At 43.1% G+C, this 18,864-nt stretch overlaps 1 protein-coding gene across 1 annotated transcript; it reads right to left on the reverse strand.

Annotated features, from left to right (window-relative positions):
• Positions 1 to 14,683: 14,683 nt before the first annotated feature.
• On the reverse strand, positions 14,684 to 18,798 carry COQ7 (coenzyme Q7, hydroxylase). The gene is made up of 6 exons (XM_023936678.2): positions 18,655 to 18,798; positions 18,303 to 18,493; positions 17,771 to 17,885; positions 17,519 to 17,658; positions 15,913 to 15,981; positions 14,684 to 15,237 (listed from the first exon to the last, which is right to left on the reverse strand). The coding sequence occupies exons 1-6, from the start codon at positions 18,746 to 18,748 to the stop codon at positions 15,160 to 15,162; spliced, it is 687 nt and encodes a 228-aa protein (XP_023792446.2). The 5' UTR covers positions 18,749 to 18,798; the 3' UTR covers positions 14,684 to 15,159.
• Positions 18,799 to 18,864: the final 66 nt, after the last annotated feature.

Genomic DNA, 18,864 nt, shown 5'->3' on the forward strand with positions numbered 1-18,864 from the left:
TACTTGAGATAATTTTTAAACACATAGTTTGCTGGCAGTATGTTAAACTGTCTCAAATATTGATGGGGACAGGGTCAGCATCCTCAACTTCTGTTTGCTTAATAAATATTTACAGAGTTTTGAAGCTGTTTGCTGAAGTTTAAGGACCATCTATGTAAGCATTCTGCTCGAAATAATTTTGGGTGACGAAGCTCCTGCTGCTGCATCTGCAGGGTGGCATGGGTGGCTCCACGAAGGTGAAAAGCAGCACAAGAGACTGAACGCAGCAAGCTGCAAATGCTGGAACAAGGAATGGGTCAGAGAATCAAGAGAAATGCCATAGAAATGTTTGGTTATGTAATTTGTGTTTATATGAAACAAAACATGACTTTAGGTACATAAAAATCACACCTGAGAGGAAGCAGACTATGCTTCATAGCCAAGATGCTGCACACAAAGTCAAACTAGGTAACCAAGGTCAAGCAACCTGAATTAATTAACAGGCAGACAAACTAGGGTGAGAGTCAAGAGTACACTTGAGAGATACAAAGAGAAGTCCTTATCACTTCAACTCTGACTCTTGGAGTTACAAGCAGGAGATTGAGGATTTTTTAAATTAAAAATGAAGCGGATGTAAAGGCAAGAAACTACAGGAAATTTTGTAACATCTCAGACAGAAAAATATTCCATGCTCTACAACTGAAAGCACATTTTCTGACACTCCATCCACCTAAGTCCATAGCCTTGCTACTCAGAAATATCATCCCACAGCAGCCATATCTTGCAAAGAAAACCCAGGAAGTGAAAAGCATCTTTCTTTCCCACTCTCTGTTTCATATTTTCTTGTATTTGTTCACAAGACTGAATGAGGGGACAAAATCATTCACTGTTCTGCTTATTGCCTGTGACCCATCACTTCACTTTGTCCAGCACCCCCAAAACTCTGAACTGTTTAAATAACACAGCTGTCCTGGTATTAAACCCATCATTCAACATGTTTTATTGGAAATAAATGGTTTGTTGAACTCTGTGAACCCTTGGCTCATACATTCAATTTTTACTAGCCTGTGGGGTTTTTTCCCCCTCAAGCCCAGCATGTTTCACATGCCTTTGGACCTTGCTCCAGGCACTCTGATTTTTCAAGACAGGCTGCACTCTCTTTTCATGCAGGGTTGATTTGATTAGCTGCACGGCCACGCTCAGGAGACAGACAGCTACATCTGCAGGAGCTGGCACAGCCCTTCATGCCTGCTGCCCACGGGGGGACCTAGAGCTCACCAGCACAGCAGTTTTCCCTGTGGGACTCCTGCACAGCCATGCCACAGCTGCCCAGCCAGCTGTGGGCCCCACGGGCGGGAGGAAATGCAGATGTCACCCAGCCAGGGACCAGCTGGCTGAGTGTGGGACCAGCCACACCAGGCCTGGCAATGCAAACAGGCTCAGCACACACTTCAGCGTGCCCAGGTGGTGCTGGGGAAGACTTTCTCAGGCTGCAGAGTAACAGCTTGAACGCTAAAAATGTGACCTTAACATCAGAACCAGAATGAATCCACAGCACTGATTTTTACCACTGCTGTTTAAATTACTAGCTAGTCCTTTCTCTCCTTCTCAGCCAGAGGCAAGATGAAATCTGTAGAGCCTTGGGCTGATAAAAGACGGCCAGTGGCCTGTTTTCTGGGACTTTGGCTGCTTCATGACTCCCTGAGCACAGGGTGAGTCTCTGGGAAAAATGCTGAGTGCATCAGGGGTGGGAGATGTCCCAGAGGTGCTCAGCTTTCTGAAGTTTTTAATAGCAATTGCGTACCCAAGAAAAATAATAGGTTGTACACTAATAAGCATGACCTCAAAATTGTGGCCAGAGACAATTCATAACATCAATTTTTACTACCATTGTTTAAATCATCCATTGTTTAAATCGATGTTATCTAAACACTCATCCAGAATGTCCCATATACAGGATATCCTGCTCACTAAATAAGGAATAATGTTATTCTTAAACAAGTTGAGCTAAAAATAGCTCGTGATAGCTCTGGGGGAGATTTGCAGAGGCAAGAGAAAGCAGTGGGTCAGAGCGTGTGTTAAAGTTTCTCCACAGTTGGCAGTATTTCATCCATCTGTGTGACTGATCTGATCATGCTACAGTACACCAGCCACTGGCAGAGCACACCACCTGAGGAGATAGAAGGAAGTGGTAGAAAGACAGAAGGCATGAACAGGTGATGATATTTGTCTGATGCTTTTATGATCTGCCTGAGACACAAGCCTGGGATTTCCTCCCAGCTATCCCAGGTCAGGATCTGCTGAACCAGAGCTGCAGAGTCTACTGCAGGTGCAGGAGGAGGTCTCCAGGGATCCCTTCCCATAGCAGTGCTGTGCAGCTGCCTTTCTACAGCAAGTGGGTTATATCTCCACCTTCTCTGCACTATTGAACAGTCTGTAGCAGAAAAGTATTGATTGCAAAAAGTATAAGTCTGAATGGTTGGTCACTAGGCTTCATGTCCCAGTAATTACTCCTCTAATTATTTCCTCTGAAAGCAAAGCTACCAGCACTTCTCTTCCACAGCCCACTGGATGGTCCAGCCAAAGAGATGTCATGATCAAAATAAGCATCCTTTGTCTGCCATTCTTCTGACTCACAGTTTTTATGGGATACTATTAACTAAAATATAAACCAAGCATCAGACTGACATAAATCCATTTTTTTATTGTGGACTAATTAATCTCTGCCAGTCAGAGCAGCAGGGGATGGAAAAACAGGAGAGAGTGTCTTGGTACCAAAAACAGCTGAGAGAGCCAAACCTCCAGAGCAGTACATGGACATCAAGGAGTTTGGGGATCAGGGGTGTTACTGCACATCCTCTCTTACAATATTTTCTGTTTACTAAGTTGGATGTGCTTGCCACCTCTGCCAATCTGTTTGCTCGCTATCAGCAGGGTGTAGCACTTCTTAATCTGAGAGCCTGCAAGCAGACCAGGTTGCTATAAACCACTCACAGCCCAATACAGGATTTCCTTTCTGCAGAAGGATGGCTTCCTGAGTAATTCATACAACAATCTCTTGTCCAAGCCTGTCCTTATCACAAACTGAAATACCCTGGCTCTGTGCTGGTGATCAGTACCAGCTGGTTCATTATCCCATATCGTTTGAAAACCCTCAAGGATTCCTTTTTTGCATAGGAACTTGTTTGAGCAGGGCATTTGCACTTAGCCATTACATGGCATTCAGGAAGACACACCTATGTGTTTCCAGCTAAGCAACGAACCAGGAATGAAACCCCCAGCCCACCTGCATCAGTGTCAGTGGCACACTGAGTTCTGTCTGATGAGCTGTGAGTGTGGCACTGCTGTCCCATGGTCTCCATGAGGCAAGAATTCCTGCTACAGCATCATCAAAAGGAAGCATCCTTCAGCAAGGAGAGTGCAAGGACACAACCATCATACAGAAGGGTTATCAGCAGTAATGGGGAATGTTTCTTACATTCAAAGTGGAAACATGAAAACTCACCAGGTCAAGACTGTAAATCTTGCACTCACTCTTTAAGTTCAGTTTTTGATGAAATCCACATTTGAATGACAACAGTCACAGCTTCCAGTGCTGTATCTAAACACTCCAGCCAACAAGCCCTGCTAACTCTCCCAGGGCAGCAGAGGAGATGATCATGCTCTGCTGGTGACAAGGCCCCAGTGTGTCACCTTCCATGCAGGAGCCTCCTCAGCCCTTCCCTTTCCCCACCACCCCCAGGGCTCAGCAGATGTTGTGGGTCTAAGGATCTCCACTACGGAATCCCAAAGCTTAAAAAGCATCAGATAGAGACAAACCTTGCATGTGCTTGTGTAAAAGTAGTTTAACAAAACCCATTTAATACTGATCTAATTAACCTTTGACGAATTTGTGTCTGTTCAAATGTAACTTTAATCACTGATTGAAACAGTTCAGCTTAATTACACTGAAATGTGTATTTGCACCATAACTTGCTTTACTAATAAAAGGAGCCCTAATTCACTGATTAAAGCTGAGTATTTTTAGCAAGGTTTTTAACAGTTTCACTACACCAGTTTGGGGTTGTTGTGCCATTTCTGTTTTTCACAACCAATACAAGGGAGCTGGAGAGGAGGCACCAGGTTTGTCCCACAGCTCTGTGCTGGTTTCAGCAGGGCTGTGTCAGTGTCACTGGTGGCTTTCCAAGAGCAGCAGAGCAGCAGCAGCTGCCCCTGTCCCCTCCAGTGACTATCATTACTGGGTCTTTCTGCTTTGGATTTACATACCCCATAGCTTGCCATGAAATTAGAGAAGGGGTTTTGTGCCTGACAAATACCCTGCAGCAGAAAGCTACAAAGATAAAGTTTAGGTGCAAAGTGATGAGCTACAGCTCACAGAATCAAAGCGAAGCACACAACAGGGAGCAAGCTCTGTTATCGGCTTACAGCCTCAAATAATGAGAGGATCCTGCCTCAGCTGACACTCTCCTGATGAGCTTGAGGTGGATCACCCACCCAGGGAAAAGGAAGGAAAATACAGCGTGGGAAGAAACCTGAGTGAGGGAGGATCTGTCTGGGGAAACTGGCTTATCAGCACTCAGCAATTAGGGTGGGAAAAGTTGATGCTCTGGCTCACAGCACCTGTTCTGCAGGGCTGGAGGGCACTGGTAGCTCTAAGGAAGCCCTGTCCATGACCTTCACCTCATCCTGCCAAGGACAGACAGGGGAAAAACCAATGGCTTGAAAGGAAAGTGACCTGCAGAGAAGTCAAACAACCCTAAACTATCAAAGGGACCAAACCAGCAGTGTTTCTCACTGCATTCCCAGAGGGATGGGAGCAGAACTCCTTGGGTTCAGGTAGGCTTCACACCACACCCAAACCCACAGAGCCTGGCAGTAATCCCCAGCTGGATTATTTCCATCAGAAAACATCACCCCAGTGGCACCAACCCACACAGGGCAGTGTCCAGTTCACTGCTCTGGCCAGCCCAATTTGGGTAGAAAGATGCTGGGGGATGCTGCATCTGAAATTTGAAATTAAAACCTTGTAGCACAATTCCTGGTCTAGGAAATGTCTGCACAGGGAGTTGTTGATATCATGGCTAAAAATAAGCCTCAGTCATGTAATCTTCCTGGTCCAAAGTAAATTCTTTACCTGCTTGACTCTCCTGTGAGGGGATGAGCATTACAGTGGTGGAGCCTCACCAGGAAGGCTAAGTTTGATCTCTTCCCAGCATCTCTCCACTGTGATTTCTCAGGCTGCATCCCTTTAACTAAGATTAAACTTTCTACAGATCGATGCAAAGCAACACTATTACTTCATTTGCAAGGCAGCAAGGGCAGCATATTCCTATCTTTAAGGCCATTCAGATGAGCTCATTTAATGACAGCTATTTTTACATCTGGTGTCATAGGTTTCATTATTATAGCGTCAACCATTTGAACAGAGGTGGAAGCATCTTTCATGTTCTACCTTATTCAACTTAAATCTCTTTTTTTAAGATTTATGATACAGAAGGCATTATATTTACTCCCTGGTACTATAAAATACAAGTTTCTCACATAGATACATATGCAAAGCAAACCCACTGAAACAACAGGGATGGCCCAGGCTCCCCTAAGGGAGACTGGGGTCAAGCACAAATTGCCTTTACAACAAGCTGGTTCATGTTTGAATGTTATTTCTTTACTTCCAGAACACATTCTGTCTTTGGTTCCCCTTTGCTATCCCTCAAGTGGTACCTGCAAACAGGGGAGGAGAATGATGGATGCAAAAGGTTCACTCTCCCTATTGTTTGTGTGAACAGACACATCCATGACCTGGCTGACCCACCAGTGCAAGGGAGTGGATCCCTCACTGAGGGCTTTACAAACATCTTATCAGCATTGGGTTCAGGTTGCAGAGCCCAGGACCAGCCCCTTCCCTAGCCAGAGGGGCACCAGTGCCCATGGGATCTTTATGGCTGAATGGAAAAGAATATGCTGGCAACCGAAGGAGGACACAAATGTTAAAGTGTGGAGCAGTAAAAGACTTGAGCCCATTGTGGCCTCCCTCTTTAGGGACTGTGGATGTGGTGCTGCAGAGTGTGGTGGTGTCAGCCACCTCTGCAATAATTTTCTGGTCCCCAGGGTAGCACAGAAAAGGGATATCCATGGTGGGCAAACAATGAAGAGCATGAACTGAAAAACAAAGAACTGAACCTACCCAAAACCAAGCTTCTGTTCAGATTGCATCTCTTTAAATGACACAACACTGTCCTCATATTAATGTGTTTTTCCCTCCATCTCTCTGCTCTGCCTGCTGCCCCAGCATGACAGATGACAGAGGCTTGGAGAGAGCTGCCTCAGGCTGCATGAATTTCAAGCTCTCTCCGAGAGCACTTTGATATTGGAAGTTATACACTTGAAATTTCCATACCTTGTGCTCTGCTGTGGTTACAACGTTTCTGGGATCTGCTCTAAGGGGAGCTTCAACAGCTCATCTCTGTGGGAAGACATTTAGTTATTTAAGAAGTATGAAATACTAAGGGTAAGCATCTGAACTTGCTAAAATATTTCAGTTCACACAATTTCAGCACTTTAGCCTTTGGCTCTGGAATAAATAATAAACCCTCTTCCTAGATCAATTTTTTTGACAGGTTTATGAATTATAGGCCAAATAAATGTATTTTAAATATCACTCCTAAATATATTAGAGAACAATGAATTATTCATGATGATTGAGTGCTTCATTGAATTTATTTCCCTTGATTTATCTCCCCAAGTAGATGAATATTACAAAAAATAGGTATGCCCCAAAACAGCCAGGCAACAAATCCATTTACAACCTCTCCACTGATCAAAGATAGGGAGCAGAAACATGCATAACTTATATTAATGCTTGTCCTCATCCATCAGCAAAAGGCAAGGCACCCAGCTCAAAACACAAATGAACCTAAGAGTGGCTCACTATGTGGAAGCCCAGTGGCAGACACGTCCTCTCCTGGCCTCCAGCCATGCTTGCAGGTCATGGGGACAGCATGAAAGCACCTCTCCTCTGCTCCAGGAAAACCCAGCTCCTGCTCAGCAGTGCAAGCTCACCCTTTGTCACCAGCTCACCAAGTACAATATAAATACGCCTGTGTGCTCTCTGCATGCTGCAAGAGCCAGTAGAGAGCACCCAGCAGTCCTGAAGATGGGGACAGTAAAAGGCTCCAACTACAGCGTGTTCCAGCCACCACCTGTCCCCTTGCAGCTCTCCAGGTGCAGCAGAGTGCACCCCAAACGTGACTCAGGCCATAGCAGCACTTATCTCTGGGAGCAGGCTCTGAGTGAAAGGCACTTGAGTCAGCAGAGCCATAGGATAAAGAAGCACACATTGATATGGATTTGCACAGATATTTCCTCCCACCCATCAATAATGACAGTCAATTGTCATGATAATGCTTCCACTTGTAATTAGTTACCTTTGGAGCAGACTTTGATTGTGTGTATAGCTCCTTGAAGGCATTGCTGGGCAAGGGGCACAGCTGGACTTGCCATTGACCACATGATTCAAATAAGCAACACCTTATAAAATTAGTTTAGAAGCCAAGGAAAACAAAGTCCACAGAAAAAAATCAGACCAAACTTATGTCCAAGAATGCAAAGAAAAATGAAACACCTAAAATTCATTTAAGAAGTAGTTTGATTTAAGGCAAATACAGATGAGTAGTGGCTATGACTTCTGAAACCTCAGAGCATGCAAGTCTAAATACAGTGGTGGTAAATAAGGGCATGGGTGCAGCTCCAGAGACCAAATGGACTTTGATCCACTTTGGATTCTTTCTTCCTAACAACAAAAACAAAGAAAGCAAACAAAAACAGATACTGAATCAAGTCTGTGCTGGTGTGCTGTAGCAATTTGAGATCAGTGACTGCTTGTATGAGAAACAGATTAATATCTTGGTATGTGAGAGAACCCAGGAATGAGTAAGTGTTGCCCAAGATGAATAGGGTGAACATTGAGTAAGAGCAGAGTATGGCATAATAATTTCCAGATGCAGAAAAATTTATCATTGGTTTTATAATGTGAATGAATATTCTCTAGGAAATCTCCTCTGCAAACTTCTTTTGGTTTTACGGAGTTTTCCTAACACATGAAGGTCATATGTGTAATCTGTTCTATTAGTTTCTCTTGGCTGTGATAATAAGGCTGTTTGGGGTTAGGTTTTTTGAGGGTTTTTTTTAGTATATCAGAAAGACAAATGTGTTGAGAGTTCTGCTGATTATTCCTAACTCACTACAGGTCAGTACAAGATGACACATGGAGGGTGTGTCACAACACATCATCTAAAAGCAAAGGATGTAGCAGTATCACATGCATTTTGTTAAGTGTAGGTAGATAAAAAGAGGGAAGAATATAACCATGAATTTTCTTGTTAGTTGGAAACTCATTGAAAACAACACACAGGGCTTTCACTACTGGGTCTGGTGAGTTATTTCTGATTGAATACCAAGTCTGTGGAGAATGATGAGTCAGTTGGAACGCAAGAATGAACTATCAAGTCACTCCAAAGCAGTAGCTTCATCTAAGTATTTTAATCCCAGGAGTTTGCAACATCATATCCAAGCAATGTATCAGATGAGTCCAGGTAGCTGCTTCAGCAGCTGTGAACTGCCAGCGATACAAGCTGAAAACCAGGCCATACTTTTTCTGCCCTATCCATGGAAAAACCCCAAATGGACCAGCAATCCACAGGAAAGCTTCAAGAATACTCATACCACCTTATCAGGGTAAATCCTCCTGCTGGTCATCAGCCTGAAACATCCAGTGAGCATTGGAATTCGTGTCACATCTGCTGGAGAGGACCATATGTTCCAGCTTATGCTGAACTAGTGCTCTGTGCTGCGAGTCTTTGCTTTTATGACAAATGATAAGCAAACACAGCCAGCTCTAGAGTCTGTATATAAACACATGTATCTGTCATCTTCCTCTGCAAGGCTTGGCTCCCTGAGAAGGCAGAACTGATTCTCATGCATTATCCCTCTAAGCATATGCCCCATGTCTTACAAGATTCTCACATTTTGTGTAAACAATAACACTTGTGTCACTTAAAATTGAGACATAATTATTTCTCATTAGCAAGTGCTGCTGTGATATTTGGGTGGGAGGAATTGAAAAGCGGACAGTTATTAATAAAAAAAAAATCACATTTCAACTATGTCTAAAGTCTTCTTTCAACCACCTTCAAAGTATTCAAGTAAACAGCATTTTTCCTGCCAAAGTCAGACAATGAGAGCTGACAAGATGAGATGTGGAAGACAGCTCCTCATCTGTCACTAGCAGTTACCTTTCCAGGTCAGGGCTGGAATCAAGCCATTAAGCTACACTTGCAGAATAATCTCTCCAGTCATTTTAAATCCTGCTGCTGTTCCTTTGCTGGATAAAACCCAGCTTAGAAGAAGCAAGGTCAGCACATTTTCACATACCAGGAGTGCTGTATGGTTAGGACAATAATACAGCCACAAGGGAGATTTAGCTCCTCTCAAACTTCATTTCCAGAGTATTTCTGCCACAGACCTGGTAGGAGCATGGCTGTGCCCCACAGGAGGGAGGAAACCATCTATCATCAGCAAGATGAGACACAGCCCTAAATTAGACATAGGCTACTGCTTAAAAAGGAAGCTCACTTTAATGCAGAGATAGCAACAAAGATCAACAGGACTGAGTCATCTGCCTTGACACTGCATGTCTGTCTGCACCTATGAGCAAAGGATTTTCACTCCATTAAATGTTTTATTCATTTACATACAGTTAGCAGACTCTGACTATACAGGTGCCCTCAAGCCACATGCTTGGGATAAATTCTTGACAACTTGCTAAAACACTGCTGGCAGAGCTTGTCTTCAAAATGAACTGCAGAAATATTCAAATCCCCCTCACCCACTGCTGCCTCTGCTCTGACCTGGACAGCCCAGGCAGGTGGCTGGCCAGTAGCCACAGAGAAAACAGAAAAGCACTTTTAGTGCCAGAAATAATCTTTTTAATAATAGTCCATAAAAAGTATTTTAAATATGAAAAAGACCCACTGTATGTATGACTTGCTGTCATTAATATATTGGGCTACATGTGTCCACCTGTGCCATAAAAATCAATAAATCCATCTGTCCTAGGCACATGTAACACTGAACAACAAATCACTGCAAGGAAAGAAGACATATAAAGCCTGAAGTCTTAAGCAGACGATGAGATTGTTAAGGTGGTCATTAGATGCATCCCTTCCTTTCCTCTGTGCCAGTTCAGGAACCAGGCATTGCAAGGACAGCTAATGTGAATGATCTAATACTTGCCTAAAACTTCTTAAAGGGTATTTACCAAGACAGTGGAGGCAAACTCTTCTCCACGATGCTACATGACATAACAAGCAGCAGCAGTGACAGTCTTGGAAGTTTCAGGATAGATACCAGAAAAAAAAGTACCAGTGGTAGGGTAATGCAGGACCAGACCAGGCTGCCTATAGATGCTGTGAAATTTCTGTCCTTGGAGGTTTTCATCACCTGCCTGGAAAAATTCATGGTTGACCTGCTTTAGTGCTGGCCACAGCTCTGCTTCCAGCAGGAGGTTGGACAAGATGACCTCCAGAGCTCCTTTCCAAGTAACACTGCTTGACTCCTGGGCTTCCATCAGAACATCATTTACTTCCAGCTAAGAACAAGCACAAGTAAAGGAGTGCCATGGCCAGAGTTTGTGAGACAAAGACCTTCAGAATTAAAAAAAATCAGAATTAAAAAAACCCATTTTTTAAAATATCAGCATAGATTTATTAATCTGCATCCTAACATAATGAAACACTGCTGCTGCCATAAGGTGCATTTCTGGACACAGAGGTACCATCCCCAGCTCTGCAAAACTGTAGCATAAGGTGGTACTTCACAAAAACACCTGAAGTGAGCAGTTATTGAAAGCACCTAACAACAACAACAACAACAACTGGAATTTTCATTCTAACACAGTCAAACTTTTAGAAATACATTACCCACTGAACCCAAACTTTTAATTAGTTTACTTAACATTTGATTAGCCCCACAACTCTAAAAAAGAGTATCAACAACAGCTAAGTTCTGACACTCTGAAGTACAACTGAAAAGTTGCTGTTGTTCTAAATCAATTCAGATTTTTCATGTCAGACACAATGAAAACTGAAGTAACAAATAGAAAAATGGTAGCACCTTTAAGCAATCTCCTCCCTTATAACACATTCCTCCTTTAAATTGGCCAATATTTTTGCCTTAGCCCTTTAAGCCTCCCAAGCTAAAAAATATGTGCAGAACTCAATGCAAGTGACATGCCACAACTTCAAAGCTAGTGACAAAAAATGACTGCTATTTGAAATTGTCTTCCCTAAAGTCAAGTTACAAGGCAGATGCATACAGATTAAACAACTCCTGTAATACTAAGAACAAATAGAGATGTACAATCCATGTCATCCCTGTATGGCACATCCTCAGCTGATCACAAGCCTAGCTCTGTGTGCTCAAGTGAGCCACACAGATTTACTCTAGACAAAAATGAAGCCCAAGACAGACAATGATTTAGCTCTCTGCCAAGCAATCCTATAAATCTCATTTTACATAATTTGCATCATAAATCACAGAATCATAGAGTGGTTTGGGTTGGGTTGGAAGGGACCTTAAAGCTCACCTCATTCCACAGCCCTCTGCCATGGGCAGGGACACCTTCCACTAGCCCAGTCCAACCTGGCCTTGGACACCCCCAGGGATGGGGCAGCCACAGCTTCTGTGGAAACCTGTGCCAGGGTCTCATCACCCTCACAGTGAGGAATTTCCTTCTTCTATCTAATCTAAACCTGCCCTCTATCAACATAAAGCCATAAACCTTTGTCCTATCACTACATGCCCTTGACAAAAGCTTATGTCAGCATCACCTTGTTAATCCTAGCCACGGGGATTTGATTTCCGCCTGGCTGCTGCTGAAACGTGTCCTGGCACAGCCAGAGCTGCACATCTAAAGCATCACACAGGCCTTCTGCAGTGCCTACAGACAGTGCAGAGCTGCTGCTCCAGGAGCAGCCCCAGACTGCACCATCTGACCGTGTCACTCCCCTCCAAACACCATCATTACCTTTAACTCAGAGCAGCTTTGGAGAAGAGGGGCCAGGCTGTCCCCAGCACTGACTGCAGATGAAACCAGCAAGAGGTGAGATGCTGTTCAAAGAGCAGGTAACAGCCTTATAGCCCTGCACACACACAGATGGGTACCTGCTGCTCCTCCTCACTGAGAAACAGAACTGCTTCTGCAGGAGAAAATTGGGATCAAGCCCTGGCTTATCACAAGAGCTACAAAAGACCTCATTACTATGAGGGGAAGGGTTTCATCCCACTGCATACTATAAAACCCAAATTATGTGTGTATTTTATCATTTATAAGGAAGACACAAAACTCAAAGGCACAGTGAAGACACTGTCATCTTCCCCACTCCCTGCTCTGAAAATGCAGCATTTCACAGTCTCTCTCTGATCCAAGCTTCCCTTCCTCTGTAAACACGAGCAGAGTTCATTGAGGATCACTATGATAACAGATTTGTATAGGCTATATACTTTGGCCTCTGCCTGCCATTAACCCCTGCTGGGATGGCTGGTGTTACTCAGCTTAGTTCTGCCTCAACATAAAAAAGTAACTACAGCCTTGCAGCTGCTGTACAATAGAATTGTCTGGCACTAAGCACCTCTTGTTAATTTGTAACCTTTTGCCACTTTTTTTAGTCTTTCAAAATCTGAAACAGGTTTTTAAACAAAAAAAAAAAGCCCCCTTTCCATGAGAAAAATGAAAAGCAGCTCCATTTTCTATGTAAAACAACAGCAAAAAAAAATAAATAAAAAAAAATAAATAAACTGCCAGTAAGCAGGAAAATGCACAAGGTTTGGAAGTGGCAGAACAGCTGACCCACACTTTAATGGATGGGTAGAAATCTGCTGCTCCATTAAAGAAAAAATCCTTCTCAAGAGAATAAAGCAGATTTGATCTTTCAGTTCACATTTCATGCTTGCAGCTGGACACAGTGCTACTGTCTGACACCCTTGTCAAATGTGCAGGATGTGTTCAGCTGCTGAGGACAAAGAACTCTCTATAAGCACTTTCAATTACAGCAGATATGACCAAACACAGGCCTCACATGGCAATTTCTTGGTATTTGATGTTCCCAGCCCTCAGCCAAACGAAATACATTTATCATGAGATTTGTCTCTTAAAATATATTGCCCCAGTGAGCAGTGTGTAATGGTCTCAGGGGCCACCCACATCTTGGACAATCATGTGAACATGTCTCTCTGTCACTGTCACATGCCAATGCCACCACTGCTGAATACCACCACAGACATCTTCACAGAATCTTCAACCACAGCCTTGGAGAATACAAGGCTTCAGCTGAGTATACCAGCTCTCTAGGAAACACTCACAGATGCCTTGTCCATCTTTCAATCCTGTTGTAGTGGCTAAAAGACCGGTAATTGTCTGACTCAGTTTCCAGTTTGTCACAAGACCATTGGATGTATGGGTATGCAGTGTGCAGCTTTGAGTCAAAATACACCATGCCCTGCCCTCCCTCCCCTGCAAAAATGGACTTAGAAAAGATGCCATTCCCTGCTGCCCCTGGGATAAAAGACTTTACAATGGACTATTCATCAAACAATCTTTTTTCCTTCTTTTACGCACTTATTAAAGCCCATGACTTACACAACTGCACTGCACAGGCTTCCAGCACCACTTGTTACCCCTCTAACCCCTTTAGCTAACCATTTTTTTGTGCTGATTCCTCTCTTCTTCAAACTACCTAGGAATTTTCCACATACAAATTGAATACTTTAGCGAAATTAAGGCAAGAAATCTGCTAGATATGAGTTTTGTTCAGAGAATGGGTCAAATTAGGGAAGATATTGCATCAGTGGAATAGGATGGATCTTTAGTAAACTTGAGTTTTCATGCATACTGCTCACAACTGTCTGGGGCTGAGGCAAGTTAAATGAGACTCCCTTAACTCAAAGTTATCTGTTGATTACACAGTCCCTGAGAATCTGTGATTTAGCTTTGAGTTCGTCAAGTTATTCCAGTGGGTGTGCAAACCAGTCAGACAGAGAACCAAATGCTACTTTGACTGAACAAAGTAAATAACATCAGTAGTTTGAGTCTAACAAGGTGACACTTGCAACAGTTTGAGAGATATTAAATATAAAGAACATACAAAGTGACAGCCATAACAAAACCACACAGAATACGAGTTTCTCTATATTAAGATTTAACCTTCTGCCTAAGCTCCTTCACAAAAAAAAAGGGGTAAATAATCCTCTTTAAGAAGCCTTTAATGTAAAATTGCATACCACTCAGTACCTACAAATACTAACAGAGCTAGTGAAAAAGGCAAGCTCAGATGTACCTAGATTAAATGCTGTCTGAAGCAAAGTAAAATAAGCTTGAAAGCTCTAACAGAATATTGAATGCAATTCCACAGTGCTCCAAGTTGCTCTCTCCACCTGCTTTATGGCAGGGATCAATTCCTTACATGCTCAGGTTAAAGAAAAAAGCAAACCAAACACACCCAGGAAAATACCAAACAAAACAAAACAAAAAAAATCCCCACCACCACAACAACAAAAAAACCCCACAGTAAGTAAAATTCTGCTTAAAGAATTCAGAACTGTACTTGATAAAAAGCACACCCCAAAACAAAAAGAAGTCTTTAAGTAAAACTTGTCTTATAATACCAATTTTTATTCAAGATGGACTGAAAAGAAATACTTACTATTGCTTCACTCACCCTGAAAACAACCAGTATTAACTATTTTAAAATTATTTGCCCCAGCTTATTTCAAGTACACATAAATTTGAAGGCAACAGAGAACATATTTATAATTTTTGTGTGTGCATCCATACACAAATACTGTATATATAAACCATGTATATACATATTTTGCTGCCACCTTGTGAACAGTCTCTGAATAGGGAGGTTTAGTTCACACAGATTCAATTCTGCCAACATTATTCACATTTAGGTCAACTGACTTTAATATAGACTTTTAAATGGGGACTCAGTGTGACAAAGGATGGTTGAATCAAGTGCTTAGTGCAGAAAAATTTAAAAAGTGGAATAAAATAGCCAAGTCTTCCACAATTTCCGTACACTTTTGTGTCACAGTTTATTGCCACAATTATTATGGAAAATATAACTAAATTCTTTCTGATAAAAATATTGCAGCTTTGCATCCAAGTTGTATGGCTGTCTTCAAAACAGAATAAGCTGGTGTCTGCAAAAAGAATAAAAGATTAAAAACAACTACTGAAGTGTTTTGCTTGAACCAGATTGTGATAAAGAATAGTAAGCACTATTTAAAAAAAAATCAAAGTAAAAACACACACACACACACACCCCCCAATAAAACCCCACCTGTATATGCAGTCTAATCTATCTTAGAAAAAAAGCTAAATTAACATTTATCAACTTTGCAGAATATTTCTATTTCTCCACAAATGTAAGTCAAGAGAAAAAATAGGAGAGAAATCACACATTCCCCATAGAGTATCCAAGGGAGCCCAGAATTTCGTTCAGTATTTCACACTTCCTAATAAGATGATGCCTCCAGTTCCCAGCAATGTATGGATAGCACTAATTAGCCTTTATCTTCAAAAATATTTAGTTAAAACTGAAGTTAAAAGAAAATCTAAAAATTGGCAGAGGACATCTCTTAGAAAAAAATCAAAACATTTTAACATGTTGACATGAATTTCAACAGATTGAGTTCTGTTCTAGAAAAATGAAAGTTATAACATGCAGGACATTTTTATGTGTATCTTTAGGAAAGAGTATCAAGATCCTTATTTTCTGCTTCCCAAAGAACCACATCCCAGTCTCAAGTAAGGATGGTAAGAGCAGCACATTTATATCCTCACTGACAGCATCAATTAGTCAAGGTTCTACTCACAGCTTCTGCATCATGCTCAAGCCCAATGTCGTGGTGCTCCTGCTCATCATCCCGGAATTGCTTTATTACCTTTAAAAACAGCAGTTACTGAGCCTACTTTGCAGAGAAATCAATGCAGCCAGTACACAAAACTAGATGCTGTTGTCTATTGTGTGCATCATGGCAAGCCAGGGTCTCTCAAAAACTTCTCAAAGATCTGAACCTCCAATTCAGCAAGAAATGAATTATTTACAGCATTCCCCTAACCTGAAGTTTTTCTAGTGGTCTCCAAAGAAGTCTTTAAGTTCAAGCTGCTGTTTAATTAATATATCACTATCTTTTTAATTGTTTAAAAAAAACCCCTATTGTCATAGGAACTTTTAACACTGACTAGTTTTACACCCCCATGTTATTCTGACAATTTGCATAAAGGAGTTAAGGTCCCTGCCTTGCCAATCAGTAAGGGTTGTTCCCTGTGAGCTAACCAGGCTTTTGTCCATTCTAGCATACTCTAAAGAACAACTGTTTGTCTCCTAATTTTTCTGGGACAGAAAGGTTAAGAGTATTTTTTCCTGAGATGCCTGCAGCTGACCAGGATTACTTAATGAAGAGCTCAGCATTTACAGGAATCTGGGCACTGTCCCTGCCCAACAGGTTTGCATTGCTTTTGGTGTCCACACTAGTTCTCATATTGGCACAGTGAATAAACTCACTGCCTGGATTTTTCTCTTTATTTTGTGCCCTCTCTATCTGTTTCATGAAATCATTATCTTCAGGAGTGCTATTTCCCTGGTGCACCTCAACACAACCCCAGTTACTTCAGATACAATTTCTGTAACAATAGGATACATTGGAATAATCAGATTCTGCTACATGTTACATTATGCACTATTGAACACACTGGTAGTCAGCAAGGCTGGGAATGAACTGATTCTACATGCTGCCTGTGGAAACAGCTCAATTCCCACAACCACCTTACAGGAATGTGCCCCAGTTTGATGCCTAAAATGTCTGGGAAATTGTTTTCTCACAGAGCTGACAAACATAAGCTCCTTACACACTCAGAGCATCCAGGACTAGAACATGAACAAGGTGCTGGCTGACAGCAGTGCCAGGAGGGCAAACCCCACCCTGAGGTGTATCAAACACAGCAGGGGCAGAGGGGCTGGAGAGGGGGTCATCTCGAGCTCACCCTGAGCTCTGTGAGTAGCTCTGGGCCCTACAGGTTAAGGAACATGTGAAGGTACTTGAATGCCTTCAGAGGAGGGCAACACAGCTACTGTGCAATCAATATTTCCTCCTTTTTCCTCCCGTTTCCCCTCTAGACCCTTCCTTTCAATTAAAATTAATCAAACTTAAAGCATAATTCTCCCACTTGAAAAGGAAACACTGTATTACTGAAAGGATGCTGAAGATAATCTAATATATGTTTTAATTTTGGTGCTTGATCCACTTAGTGCTGGTGAAGGAAAAAGCATCCTTTTATTTTAATACTTTCTGTTGACTTCAGCATTCTGAGTGACAGAACAAAACAATCCACTGTAAAAGCATATTATTTTTAAAAGACTAAATCACATCAGATAATTCAATCGATTTGTAAAACTACTTTTAAGTCATGGTTAAATACCAGCAACAGTTCTTTGTACTTTTCTGGATCCTCTTCTATTAGAGTTCGGATCTGGTTGTTGTAGTGCTCAGATATACTCTCTTCCACAGCCACTGTGCAAGCCATTGCACCCTTCTTTCCAAGTAAAGCACTTCCAGCTCCTGGGATTGGAGTACCAGACACATGAATACAATTAAATCGGAAGCAAAACAAATAATTTAACACAATTGAAGACTTCACAAAACAACAAAAATAGGAATTATACAAACTCACCTAAAACAAAACCTGCTACGTTCCAGAAAGGCAATAAAACAGTAGGTCGAACTCTATATGCAACCATGAGCTCATTGAATTTTTTCAGGTGGTCTTTTTCTTGATCCCACATTTGCTGCAAAAGAACCAGATCACAGAGAAGCATAAAACCACAGGAGATAAACATTTCCAATAAAACTAAAACAACCAAAACAGTTCACACCACGTATGCTGTGATAGCTGAGGCAATACTGTAACACTAACATCACAGGGAAGAAACGGTGCAGAAAGAAATGGATCCTTATAAAAAGGACAGACGAGGACAGTTATAAGAAGGCAACAAAAAAACATTTACGAAATAGAACACTACCGTAAATGTAGCATTGGTAACTCCCTTACCCCACCTATCTTTTTAAACCCGCACGTTTGGAAGTGCTTAGGAAAAATAGACAGTAACGCTGCCGTGAAGGCTAGGGTCTTTCACCGACACGCGGCCGCTGTGACTCAAAGGCGAGTTCAGGAGGAGCAGGGGGTCGCTGCCAGGAGCGCTCACCTGGATGACGGCTCCCACGCTCGACCTGCCCAGCACGGCCATCTGCCCCGCATAGATGCGGTTCGCCCCGTACTCCCCGGCATGGTCCACGCGGATGATGCGGTCTATGACGGGCTTGTTGATGCCCTCCTGCGCCACCCGCGTGCTGCACAGCCTGAGGGAAGCCTCCCCGCCGGGCACAGGCCGCAGACCTGCCGGAGAGACAAAGGTGACGCGAGCTCCGCCGCCGCCCGCTCCCCGTCCGGGACGGGCGGGTGGACGCTCCCACCCGCGGAGCCGAGCGGTCTGAGGCGGCCCCTAGCGGCGGCGCGGGGGCCCGAGGGGCGGGCAGGGAGCGGAGCCGAGCCCGTACCCGGCCCGCAGCGGAAGGGCCGGCGCTGCAACAGCGAGCACCGCACAACCGGGCCCCCGACCGCCGCCATCGCGCTGAGCAGGACGTCCGTCATCACCGCGCGCACACTCCCGCCATTCCGATTGGCCCCGCGCCGCCGCCGCACTGACCGGCGCACCTGCCAATCAAAGCCCGCGTCCTGGTTGCCATGGGAACGAGGGCGGCCCCTGG

The sequence above is a fragment of the Cyanistes caeruleus genome, chromosome 17, assembly GCF_971803275.1.
Source record: "Cyanistes caeruleus chromosome 17, bCyaCae1.hap1.1, whole genome shotgun sequence".
Lineage (NCBI taxonomy): Eukaryota > Metazoa > Chordata > Aves > Passeriformes > Paridae > Cyanistes > Cyanistes caeruleus.

What these genes read in the sequence shown, in the direction of transcription:
- COQ7 (XM_023936678.2), bottom strand. Translation starts at nt 18,748, where the DNA reads ATGACGGACGTCCTGCTCAGCGCGATGGCGGCGGTCGGGGGCCCGGTT. An exon ending in GCCCTTCCGCTGCGGGCCGG is followed by an intron (nt 18,494 to 18,654) that starts GTACGGGCTCGG and finishes TCTCTCCGGCAG; the next exon opens with GTCTGCGGCCTGTGCCCGGC. An exon ending in GCGTGGGAGCCGTCATCCAG is followed by an intron (nt 17,886 to 18,302) that starts GTGAGCGCTCCT and finishes GTTCTTTTGCAG; the next exon opens with CAAATGTGGGATCAAGAAAA.